The sequence below is a fragment of the Pavona decussata genome, unplaced genomic scaffold, assembly GCF_977016875.1.
Source record: "Pavona decussata unplaced genomic scaffold, jaPavDecu1.1 SCAFFOLD_1370, whole genome shotgun sequence".
Taxonomy (NCBI): domain Eukaryota; kingdom Metazoa; phylum Cnidaria; class Anthozoa; order Scleractinia; family Agariciidae; genus Pavona; species Pavona decussata.
In genome coordinates, this window is record NW_028146024.1 from 31140 (window position 1) to 43686 (window position 12547).

Sequence of the window (12547 nt, forward strand, 5' to 3'; positions counted from 1 at the left end):
ACGACGATATGCAAATTTCCCTTACAGTGTTTTTGATCGACGGCACAAATTTACGTCCGGTCACCCCTCCCCCACCAAAAAAAAACAACAGCAAAAAATAAATAAATATATAAATAAATAAATAAACAGAAAGAATGCCAAAATTTGGGCAGGTATTAGGTACTGAATGTGAAAATTTATCGGCTTGAAGAGGACTTATTTATTTCTGGAGGAGAGGTGGGTCAAAAATTCCAACTTCGTATACGTAACTTCTAATGTGTACGCTAATGCCCCAGATCAGCGACGTATCTTACATGCAGGCCATCCTTAACATCCAATAAGCAATGAATTAAAACAAACAAACAAAGAAACTCAGGAAACATGGGCGGCTTATGAGGTTGCATAAAACGACTAGTGAAGCGCTTTTATTTTGTCCTCTTTATTCACCACTGTAAAACAGTCATAAAAGCGGATCAAAAGTCGTCCTTTTATCCCCCTATCAATGATAAATTGTACCAAAAATATCTAAAGAAGAGATAATGCCATTGCGACAATAAGCCGAAGCTACAAACACAAACAAACAAAAAAAACGCGTATATCGCATTTAAAACTACATCCGGTCAGCAGTTTTGCTACTCGCATTTCCGGTCTACATATGTTTGGTCGTAAACAGGTTGTAAACAACGATTTCTTCGCTTCTCAACCATGCACCACGGAATGTACGGCTCGATTTAGCCAAAGACGTTATTCAGAATCGTCGCAAACATGCATTTGCTCAGCTGTGATCTTGATGCATCTATTTAACTTCCTGGATGGATTGTATTGATGAATTATTTCGATACTCGACACACGACTGTGTTTGACCTGTTCGGGTTAATGCATCATCATCTTTGGTCTGAAAGAAGATGTTCGGCGAGGCTAGGCAGTTAGATTTGTCCTTTCCGCTAGAGTCTGTGCAAGATTTGGTCAAGAAAATGGAGCGAGCGAACTGAGGAGAGACCCATCCTATACGACAACAGCATCCTGAAGAAATTCCCAAAAGTTGCAAGGTAGGCTTTGTTTTAATTTATATTTCAGCAAATTCGTTGGCCAAAACCTAATCAATCAAATGTAGATAACAGATAAGATGAATGAAAAAACCTCTGAAGCTGATATTCACTATCTAAAGCCTGTTTGAACCAAATGCTGGAGCCCTCAACATTTCCAATTTTGCAATTTTTTGTAACTTGCCTCGGATGTCTTCAACACCCATGTCCAGAATATAATTTTCCCCAAATAGATTTTATGATATTTAGAAACTTCAATATCTATGTAAGCTCTGCTGCTAATTTGGTTTATGTGGAAAGAGTACTTTCGGAGAAATAACGAATATGGTTGTGCTTGTTTTTCCTTCTTGTCAAAATGACTGACAGGCAACATAGTAGAACGACCAAGGTCTTCTTGATTATAGACCCCAAAATACTCTAACAACAAATTTTATAAACTGGGAGAGTGGTTCTACCATCTGTATGAATTTCATTTGAATTGGTTCACATGTACTCGAGAACCAGACTCGTTTATTTTTACTATTTGAGAGTGAATTTTTCGGTCAAAACATAGACCTCAGGCCGACGTGTTCAAGTGCGGTTTCCATGGCAACGACGCACCTGCCGATCCAAATATGGCTGTTTTTGTTCATCCCTCCAGGTAACCTACCTCCACACAGAAAATGAAGGGGGGTTAAAAATTTTCATTTCCAACTTTGCTTCACTTTCCTGGAGAATTGCTCTTAACACTCCAATGATGCGAAACTTTGACTTTGAAAATCGAGTACACTGGCCCACGCTGCGGCCATCTTGTTCGAGGTTGGGATCCCATGTGACAAACTGTTCTAATTAACACATTTTTCGCATTCCGATCGTTCTTAGTTGCAAAACAAAAAGTCAATTTCCGGTTTCGGCGTCCCTGTTATAAACGTGGCGCGCACACGTAATACGCAATCTAAAGCTTACCAGCTTAGGATAGGTCATCAGTGACAACACTCGATGCAGTTCCGTATTCTGGCGGACATTGGTTCCGTGAATTGACTACTTTTTATTCTTCTAAGAAACGAAATGAGGCAAAAAATACAAGGTAAGAGACAATATATTACCTTGAACTAACAAATTCTTGAACTAAAATGTGCATGAACTTACTATGAACTCCCCCGCCGCCTTCCATGATCGTGCTCGTTTGTTACAGTCAATCCATGTCACGCGTGCCTATTATTTCCGAGAATGAAATAAACATGCGTTCGAATTCCTTTGTAAAGCTCGGCATTTAAATGCCGGGCTTTACAAAGGAATTCGAACGCATGAATTCGAACGCAAGAATTTGTTAGTTCAAGGTAATATATTGTCCCGCACCTTGTATTTTTTTGCCTCATTTCGTTTCTTAGAAGAATAAAAGGTAGTCAATTCACGGAACCAATGTCCGCCAGAATACGGAACTGCATCGAGTGTTGTCACCGATGACCTATCCTAAGCTAGTAAGCTTTAGAGACTTAAATTTTTTATATTGGCTTTAATCCTTATTTGACCCACAAATGACCTGTGATGGCCCCGACCCCGCGTTTTACTTACACTCGCCAATTGGCACTCTTAGGGATTAAAGGGTTAACCCCCAATGTCAAAATGCTTCTTCTTTCCACTTTTCTCCATTTATTTCTTGAAGTAATATATCACACACGAGGAAGCTTAGGGTGTTTCATCCGATTTCTAAATACCGAGAAGAGTTTTCTAAACCTACTTCGAGGTGTTTGGAAATCGGATGAAAGATCAGTGTTTGATATAGCTTCTTAAATCATTAATATTAAATCTTGGAGAAATTTAAAGCAAAATTTCACAAAATTTTCCAAACCTTCTCCTCACGGTAGTGATTTCTTGAAATGTTTTCTCTTCAAAAATTGTTAATGAGTTTGAGAAAATCCAAACAGTAATGATGTTAGGAGAAATTAGATGCTGGTCGCTATCGGGGTTTTAAGGGTTAATAACCAAAGAGTACTGATTTAGTAGCTCTTTTGGGTAACAAAAAATTTACTGCTTATCGGCCAGTCCTAAACAAAACCATACTGCACAAGTAACATGAAAAATTACAACGACTAGTACTATCTCGCACATGTCTTGTACGTTCCGCCATGATGCAGTGATCTTTAACGTAGTTGCTGTTGTTGTTGTTGTTGTTGTTGTTGTTGTTGTCGTTGCTGTTGCTGTTGTATTCATTTATTGGTTGTCTGCACGTTTGCTCCTCGACTTAATTGCGAAGCGTAAAATAACCGATTGATGGTTTGCATGTGACGTCATGGCGGCCATGTTGGTGGACAGGAACAATGAGAATTTTCTACTCTGGGAGTTCACTTCCATTTTTTATGCAAACTTTGTGAACAAATTTTCTTTTGTTTTGTCCACCAACATGCAGTGGAGATGCAAACCACCTATTAAGCCAAAGCTGGCCTGCTATAATAACTGGCGTAACGGAGAGGAAGGAGGGAGAGGAAAAACAAGAGGGGGGACTACTTCTTGTTTCAACACTTCCTTTCACTTTCTTACTAATCATGCAGGCTACAAACGACCCACTCCTGTTTTACTTTTATCAGGCGCATACATCTTCATTGAAGCATCTCAAAGGAAACGCGGAGAGAAGGCAAGGCTCTTAAGTGGCTGGATAGAACCCAATGAGACAGTTTGTGTACAGTTCTGGTATCACATGCATGGGGCAGATATCGGTAACCTGAGCGTGTACCTAAAAACCAACCAATCAGAGTACCTTGTATGGAGACTGTCTGGAGATAAAGGAAACCGCTGGAGATTTGGACAGACGGCTCTAAGTAGTCCAAGTTTTTATAAAGTAAGTTTTTCAGTGAATGAAAGTCTCACTGATTCGATGAAGATTTCCTTATGTTCTCAGCCAAGTCGTTATAGCTATATCTGACGGCGTTCCGGCCTTAATTATTAAATGTTGTTTCTATCAATTTCAGTTTCTGTGAAAGGTAACTACATTTTACGAGTTGAGCGAGTTGGAGTAATTATTACGCAGTAGATTAAATGTTGTGAATTTCTATTTTAATTAGAGTGTCGTCGTGGTTCTTTAAGGTCTCTACTTAATTATAAGAGACTTGAGCGGTAAAACACCAGACAGTTGTGCTTTTGCTCCTAATTGACATTTTAGTAAAACGTTGTCTTAACTTGCTCAACCAAGGTAGCCGTACGGTTATGGTTGACGTTTGATGAGAGAAAAAGGTTTCTCTCTAGGTGTGCTGTAAAGCATATTTTTGCATTCTACGCGGACCGTATACACAACAAAAGCACAAAATTATCAAACTTGCAGTTTTATATAGAACTTCAACACAGGACAGTGAATTTCCTTTTATTTATTATGTACTTGAATGCCTTGCGTTTGAATTCAGCTTGTTGGATAGTTCAGCCACATAACACTCATTAATCGACGAACGTTCATTTTCTTCCTCCGAGACACGTTTTCGTCGGCGCTGTAGCCGTGGTTGCGAAAGGTGTTTGGGCACCTAAAAAAGCAGCTACGATGGAGACGAAAACGTCCCTAAAAAAATAGGTTTGATGATTCAAAAAGTGGCTCTATATGTGGTACATTTCTTGGCATTTGATTTAAGGAGCTGTTTACATGGAGGGAGGAAGATCCTAGCACCAGGAAGATCCGAGAAGGTGGATAATTTTTTCTTTGCTTTACATGCAGAAATTTCGGCCGAAGTGGTTACCAAGTGGACAAGGAAAAGAAGAGTGACTGTCGACCTTGAGCAGCTGAACACCTGGCTACCGCCATGTTTGTTCTTTTTGTCCCTAGTACTAGGATCTTCCGAGCGAAAGTAGTTTACATGGTGCTACGATTTTCCTATCTCTCAGCTAGGAAGTTCCTATCTCTAGGAAGATCCTAGCGCTAGGGCCAAGTACAACTTTTTGCACGTAAACTGAATAGAGAAAACATATGGCGATAGGATTTTCCGCCCTCTAGGATTTTCCTAGTGCTAGGACCTCCCTCTCACCATGTAAACAGCCCCTTAATTCAGCGTCTCATGGGGAAAGTGAATATAGGTTAGTTATTTTCTGGTTTGCTTTGTGAGGTTAACGTCGCCCCGGAGAATTATGTTTGTGGATATTTCAACCACTAGTACTCATTTAAACTGAATGTTATTGAGTTGCCGTAGCCGTCGTTCTTCATTAAGGTCGCTTCGGCCCGAAGATAACATAACTTTATGCATGTGTTGTTTATTTTTTCTCCAGTTTGTACTGGAAGGAACAGTTGGTGGGGGAAAACAGGGTGACATTGCAGTAGACGACTTAACTGTCTTAGATGGAGCATGTGAAACAATTCTCGAACAAAGTACGTATACTAGAAATAACTTAATTTATTAGAATATGAATTGAAAAGGTTGAAGAATGAGTGACAGTGGGTTCCTTCCAGTTAACCATTTTCGCACTTGTTGTGAAATCGTAAAGTTATTTAAAATTTGATTTTACTTTTCTGGCACTTGTTGTAATTGTAAACTTAGGCAGTCTTAGGGGTAAAGGTTATCTTCTCTGGCCCATTCATTCATCCATCCATTCTTCCTTTTCATTTCTTTCTTTTTAAGTATTTATCCATGTGTTCTTTAATTCTTTCATTTTTTTTTTCTCTGCATGCACCCTGCCATTCATTCATGTACACAGTCGACCGTTCGGCCATCCTTTTATACATTCATTCACTTTGTGTTTCTTTGATTTTTTTTTCCTTTCTTTCTTTAATCGAAGTCTGCTTGATTATTATCAAAATTTCAACGAATATATCATTCTAACGGGAACCTCCTTTCTCAATGGAAATTGACATTGAATTGTTCGAAATAGAAGACATATATTAGTGTGAGACAAAACAGCATTTGATTATTGCCACGTGCTTGCTTTTAAATTTCCGCGGACAGCTATAGGGGATTTTCATGTAGTCGTTTGGTGGCTCAAATGTTTCATACAGACAAACTTCTGCTTCTTGGTAGCCTCCCACGCAGTCGTTTTAGAGGAGGAGGTAATACGAGTCCCCTAAAAACGACTGCGTGGGAGGCTAGCTTCTTGGCAATGCGGCAACGAAATGACATCATAAAATCGTAATGACGGCAAGCGGACAATTTGAAAGCGAAATAGGGGATAATCATATCCATTTTTGTAGACTTCAAAAGATTTAAAGTCAATTTGCTGTGAGGGCAAACGTTCCCTTTAAATGTGGAAATTCTTTTCCTTCTGTTCCATTGTAATTAGCGAGTCCAGACTGTCATTTTCAAGAAAGCATGTGCGATTGGCGAGCCCAAGAGGGATGGAGGCTTGTCACATTCCTGGAAGGATTGGAGAAGTCGGGTAAGACTCGTTGATATCAAAATTATACCTTGAGTTGGGGTAGGTAGGTTGAAATTTTTTTATTCGTTTGTTTGTTTTGTTGTTGTCTTTTCTTTGTTTGTTTCGGTTTTTCAGTTTGTTTCTTTACTTGTTTGATTCTTACAGGCAAACATCGTTTATTGAAACAATTACTTTCTTTGAGTATAATGGTAAAATGAATAAATATATTTGTAAAATTTAAGAAATTGAATGAAATAGAAATGAAAAAACGCTAGCTCTTATTTCACTCGTATCAACGCATCTCTTAATAATTATTTGGTCAATCGAAAAAGCGAACTGAAAAAAACAAAGAGTGCATCTTTTCCAAGTTTCTCTTAGACTTATAAAGACTGCAGGCATTTTTGCGAGATTTGATATACTAACGCGCGTGGAACAAGAAGTCTCGAACGAAGAAATGGATTAAAGACTGGGGAGATGAGCTTGTGGGCGAGAATCCCTGTTTTTGGCGATCACGTTTTGCGCTGTGAATTTGAGAGCAAAACCAACTGTTCTGCCGTCTATATTTCTATTAGATCTTCTCTATTACTCCGTTCAGGAGAGCCAGGAAATGTGGCCTCTTTGTATTATACAGAGCTTTGAATATTCGATATTCATTGACTCTTCTTTTCTGGTGTCAGGTGGACTCGTGTTACTTTCTGGTGGAGCCTCGAAGCTGCCCACTTCTCTCTCATCTCCGGCCATCAACACGCATGCTCATGAGTGGAAGTGCTTCCGTTTCCGGTTCATGATTGGCAATGATCACGTGCACAGTTGGCACGCAGTGTCGTTCATGGTGTTACAGCGGGGAATAACATCTAATGAAACCAAGCAGCTTTTCTTCGAGGATAAAGTGACAAATAAGACGCGGTATATACAAACGCCTTTGACCAGTAATTACTCCAATGCGAAGGTAGGTGCGCTCCAAAAACTAGGAAGCTGTGTCTGCGTGAAGTTATAATGTAACCTGAATGGGACGCGGTATACGGTTCTTTCAAGTAATAGGGAGATGTAAAATCGCCTTTACGGCAAACGTGAGATTCCCGTTCGTGTATTCTTGATAAAAAAAGTACATAGATGAGAATAGTAAAAAAATAATTTTGGCTTTTCATGCTAACGCAAAAGTACTCAATTTTACTTGGAAGCTGAAAACTAGCAGAGGCCTCTTTTCCGTTGTATTCGCTGTACTGACGGGCGCGAGGAAAAGAGACCTCTGCCCTGGGCTGAAACGGACTGTGTTGAGCATGTGCCACGGTTATCTAGCGACCGAACCGTCACGTGATGACATGTTACTATGCGGGTTCGCTAAGTGACAGCGGAGTAACTGTAAACGAATGCGCGAGAGACAGTGGGCTCAAGTCACGGTCAGCAAACAATACTGGGAGAATGCGTTTTGTAAGCGTCGTCCACGACTACGGACGGCGGTTGAATCAAAGTCCGTTTCGACCCAGGGAAGAGGTGACCGTCTCTTTTCCTCGCGCCCGTCAGTTCAGCGAATACAACGGAAAAGAGGCCTCTGCTAGCAGGGAAAGCCCAATTCAAACGCAAAGAAAGAGCTGAACGGATTTGAAGTTTTTTAAATGTGTAAGATTATTTATATAATTGTTATTACTTTTTAGGCATGTTTTTAAACTTAAGTTAGGTACGACCTCACTAGCAATTGTGTTGCTTTAGCTACTATCGTGTTTAAATAAAAGATGTTTTGTAATAGGGAGCGCAAAATATAGGATAAAATGGTTTCGTGGTCATTTCTGCCGCTTGCGGTTTGCCGTTTGGCGTAAACAAATTCTTAGTCTCAGTCTCTAATGTTGTCGGAAAGCCTACGTGGCAAGGCCACAAGGTGACATGGGTAATTAACAAATTTACCAATCTCGGCTATTGTTCACCCCTAAAGAAAACAAATCACAGAGGAAAATGTTTTCTCAGCTGCTGTGTCGTCCATACGAAAATGACCAAACTTGGTATTTTCACAGGGTGCTGGTTTACAGGTAATTTTTAAACAAGTAGCCGCGGGAAAGAGTATATGGACGCTTAGATTTTCATTCTACAACTATACCATAACTCCTATAATGTTGCTTTTCGAGTCTTCGGAAATTTAAAATTGAATCCAAGTGACAGGTATGTTTCTTATTATCACGTGCAGATTGAATTTGTGGGATACAGCCCATCATTGTTTGGACCATTTATCGCCATCGATGACGTGTCCTTCACCAAAGAGACTTGTGAATACATTCCTTGGAAGCCTGATGCAGGTGAGGAAAGGGATGTGTATTTTGCAGTACACTCCGTTAGTATAGTATGTTTGTTCACGCATAGTTAGGCAGTCCAGCTAACTGAGTTGATTAGGAGTTAAATTACTGAACAAAACTATTCCTGAATTTTGTCTAGGAGAATTTTATTTAAGCAACGAAAGTTACGTGAGCTATCTAGACCCGGGGAGGGGGATTCTGCCCGTGGCGACTTTGAACCTGAATACCTCTTTTTTAAAATTATAATGAGGAAAAGCCCCGAAACTATAGGACTTTTTGGGGAATTTATTTGGGAAAAATGTGATGTGGCCGGTTAGGATTGATCGACTTTGATGTTACGATGGAAACCAATTTTTGACATGCAGTTTTTTCAGAAAATAGAAATTTCCTTTTTACTATGAAGAAAAATCACTTTTCTTCCCGTACTTTTGTTTTAGCTCATATTAGTGTTTCTTTATTAGTTTTGATTACTTTTTGTTCAATTTTGGCGCTTTCCCAAAGTTTTTGAAAAATCCAGAAATTCAAGATGACGGAGGGGAGGGGGCGGATTCCGACCCTCAACCCCCTCCCCCTCCCCCCTCCCGCTTGCCCCAGAAGACAAAAAAAGTCCGGTCTACAATCAAATACAAAAAGTTGGGAAGAATTTGCATTTGCCATGTTTCCCTAGGCAAGCGACAGAAAAACAGTACAAGTGATCGAGGACTATCCGTTTTCCTCCCCCACCTCTCTTACAATGTTGAGCCCGGGTAATGAAAGTTGAGTTGTGGATTTCAACATTGTCTTGGGGGGGTTGGGTGAGGTTAGTAAGATGGGCTTCAACCAAAAAACATGACTTCATTGGTCAGTCACAATAGATTGGTAGTCAGTAGCAGTACTTTGTAACATTTGTTCCAAGAGCTTTTGTCCTTGATTGTAGATAAAGTTAGAATAAATGACTTATGTTTATTATTTTTCTTTTGTAGAAGAAGCATGTGGCAACTTTGACTTCGAAAAAGGAACCCTCGAGGGATGGACAGCACGAGGATCAGCCTTCCACTACCAACCCACCCTTGGTGACAACATCCTTGCACGAACATCCGGGTCTTCCAAGACAACGTCCGGTCATCAGGGGAACTGGTGGATAGGAACTTACGAAAACCGATCAAGTGCAGACATTCCAGCGGGCAACATTCAAGGGGACGCATCTACCGGCAACATTATGTCATCGCTTATACGTATAACAGGCCCAAATGCTAATTTCTTGATCGGTGGAAGCTGTAATAGTAGCGCAAGGGTATATTTTTGGGTGGGCTTCCGTCTCTTACCCTTCTTCGACACCCTTAACTGCAAGGAACACATGATGAGAGTCAGATTTCGCGCTTTTGATGCATACATAGGAAAAGTTGGTCGGATAGTACTTATGGACCTTGACGACAGCCCTGGAGGACATATTAATTTTGATGACTTCCGAGGGGACTTTATTTGTCTTGGTAAGTTGGTGAATAGCTTTCTAATCTTAACTTTTGGCCAAACAGTGTTATCGGAAATCTGATTAAACTGCAACGATGTCGGTGTTGTTATTCGGCTTTTGGTTCGAGAAAACCGGATGCGGTAGCTATAGCAGGTTAACCGCTAGCATACGGCAAAGATAACTCGATTAAAATGTGTGTGCAATTTGAATTCTAACGAGTGTCTTAAAGTTAGATTTAAACTGCGCTATTTTATTTTTGCCTTTTATATTCTCTCTTCCCCCGGACGTCTCTTCCCGTCAGGTGGGTTGTACATGTTGTAGTTTTAGTTGAGATGAAAGCTAATTTCTTCCTTCAAGTTCATCACAAGTTAGGGTGAATGGTTTAGTTTCATTCATCCAATTCTAACTTTTTCTAGCGCACCTCTTAGAATTCTACCTCCCCACCCCCTCTTCCAAAAACAAGGGGGAGTGAAAAGTGAAGGAAACATTGGACGTCAAATTAACAATCTTCCCTCTTTCACTGTAGGAAATTGTTTCAATGTCCAAAGGGCGATCTTAATCCTTTATTTTCAAAGTGACCCTTCTTTGAAACATCATGATTTTTTCGCATACCTCCCTCCCCCTAGCTAGACAAACACAAGCACACACACAAAACCCGAATGCCAACAGCCCAGCAGACCCCGTAACAAAATGAATTGCCCCTAACGTCAACATTGTTCAACTGACAATTTAGACGAGCTACCTTGTGACATAACAAGAGACTGGTGTGGATGGAGAAGCATACGAGCCTGGAAGAGGACCAGATACAAAGAGAGTGACGAGGCGAGTCAGGAATTTCATGACGCAGATCCAGATGAGAAGAACACTGGTGGACGAGGTAAAATAAGGACTCTACACACGGTGTAACTGATTTCCCGCGCAAATTTTATGTTGGCGGTCACCACACCATGCCGCAGTGCCGTTCAACATGTCTCATATACTCGCGTGCAACACGTAGTGCAAAAATATGAGCAATGTTAGACTACGTCTTACACGAAACACGTTATGATTGAAACTGCCCACGGAAACTGTCCGAGACATTGCCATTGAAATTGTACTTTTATTTAAAACACGGTTATTTTATCAGTTACACCAATCTACACTGTCCAAATACAAAGTATGAAACAAATTAAAAACAATAAACGAGACGGGTTTGTTTCTCAAAACTCCTGCAGAGTTTTTTGATCCATTTTCCTGTCGATTGGTGGTAGCTTTTTCTTCAAACTATCCCAATGCGTTTCTTTATCTTATAAAGCTAGTTTTCAGTGTTTTAGCTTCCAAGCTAAGATTTCTGATAACGAACATTGGGCGCTTTAAAAAGTGCCTTCCAGGACCGAATTGTTACTGGCAGTTTTGAGAAACTCGCGCAGGGGCCAAAAAACTTATTTTGTTAATTGAGTACCGGAACGGAATTTCAATCGTACTTTTTTAAATTTAATTTAATAGTTGTCGGCCAAAAACGGAAAGTTACTTCACAAAGGTGCACACGTTGCAGATAGTGAAAATACGTTGAAAAGCTGTTGTTCGCAGTGCTGCGGAAACAGAGGCCACATTTCTACAGATAAAAAATTAGGGTAGGCACACGGTGCATTGCTCGTAATGTTCCTTTTCGTGTTCGAGTATTAACGCAATTTGCTTTTTGACACACTCTTCTGAAATGGTTGAATTGCACCTTTAATCAGCAGAATGCCCGAACGTTGACGAGAATCGTCGAATCTCGGGCTTCCAAAGATTCGACAACATTCATAAACACTGTCAGGTTTCACTGTCACTGTCAAATTATTCCCAGATAAATCTCAGGAGAAGTTGTAAGGTTGATTAGAGGTATTGCAGTTGTCCAAAAATCCGTTCGAAAAGTTTTCAAACTGCCCGTTTCGACACTACTGGACTTTAGAGCGCCTTTGGATGGAGCATCAAGGGATTGTTGCATCGTACAAATTTGAAAATGTCTTGCCCCCTTGCTCTTGTAATCTAATAAAACAAATAAATATACTTAAGGTAAACCAATGGAGTGTTAAAACGCCCTTTAAGTAAGTATTTTTATCCGCTGTTTTATGTTCGTTGATTTTGCAGTCAGGGGATTCTTTGAGGCAGATGACTATGAGATCCACCTTCCAGAGGCCAACATTAGCAATGTGTCTTTCTCTGACATTTCACCTCTTAGCTTTGGCTTTACTCTGTGCTTTTGGCTTAAGACCTCGCATGCTGGCTTCTTCATTGAATACAAGGTGGCGTCTGAACAAGGCGAATCACTTTTGTTGGGTTTCTATTCTGGAAACAACACCTTTAGGGTTCACCTCGATAAAAGAGCAAGGTATCGTAATTGTTGTCGTGTTGTTTTTGGTGTTTTTGTTGTTGTTGTTGTTGTTGTTGTTGTTGTTGTTGGAAGTAGTTTAGTATCAATGTGTGTTTTAGTGAGCTGTTTCATCATTTAAGGGTTTTAT

General features: G+C 40.2%; 1 protein-coding gene across 1 annotated transcript in view; it reads left to right on the forward strand.

Annotated features, from left to right (window-relative positions):
• LOC146448135 (uncharacterized) overlaps positions 1-12547 on the forward strand; it is a 48926-nt gene that overhangs the window by 21044 nt on the left and 15335 nt on the right. The window contains exons 9-16 of the mRNA XM_085102702.1: positions 3593-3843; positions 5250-5349; positions 6255-6350; positions 7007-7278; positions 8509-8617; positions 9577-10083; positions 10798-10941; positions 12177-12417. Coding sequence (XP_084958828.1) covers positions 3593-3843; positions 5250-5349; positions 6255-6350; positions 7007-7278; positions 8509-8617; positions 9577-10083; positions 10798-10941; positions 12177-12417 — 1720 coding nt within the window. The remainder of the gene's footprint in view (positions 1-3592; positions 3844-5249; positions 5350-6254; positions 6351-7006; positions 7279-8508; positions 8618-9576; positions 10084-10797; positions 10942-12176; positions 12418-12547) is intronic.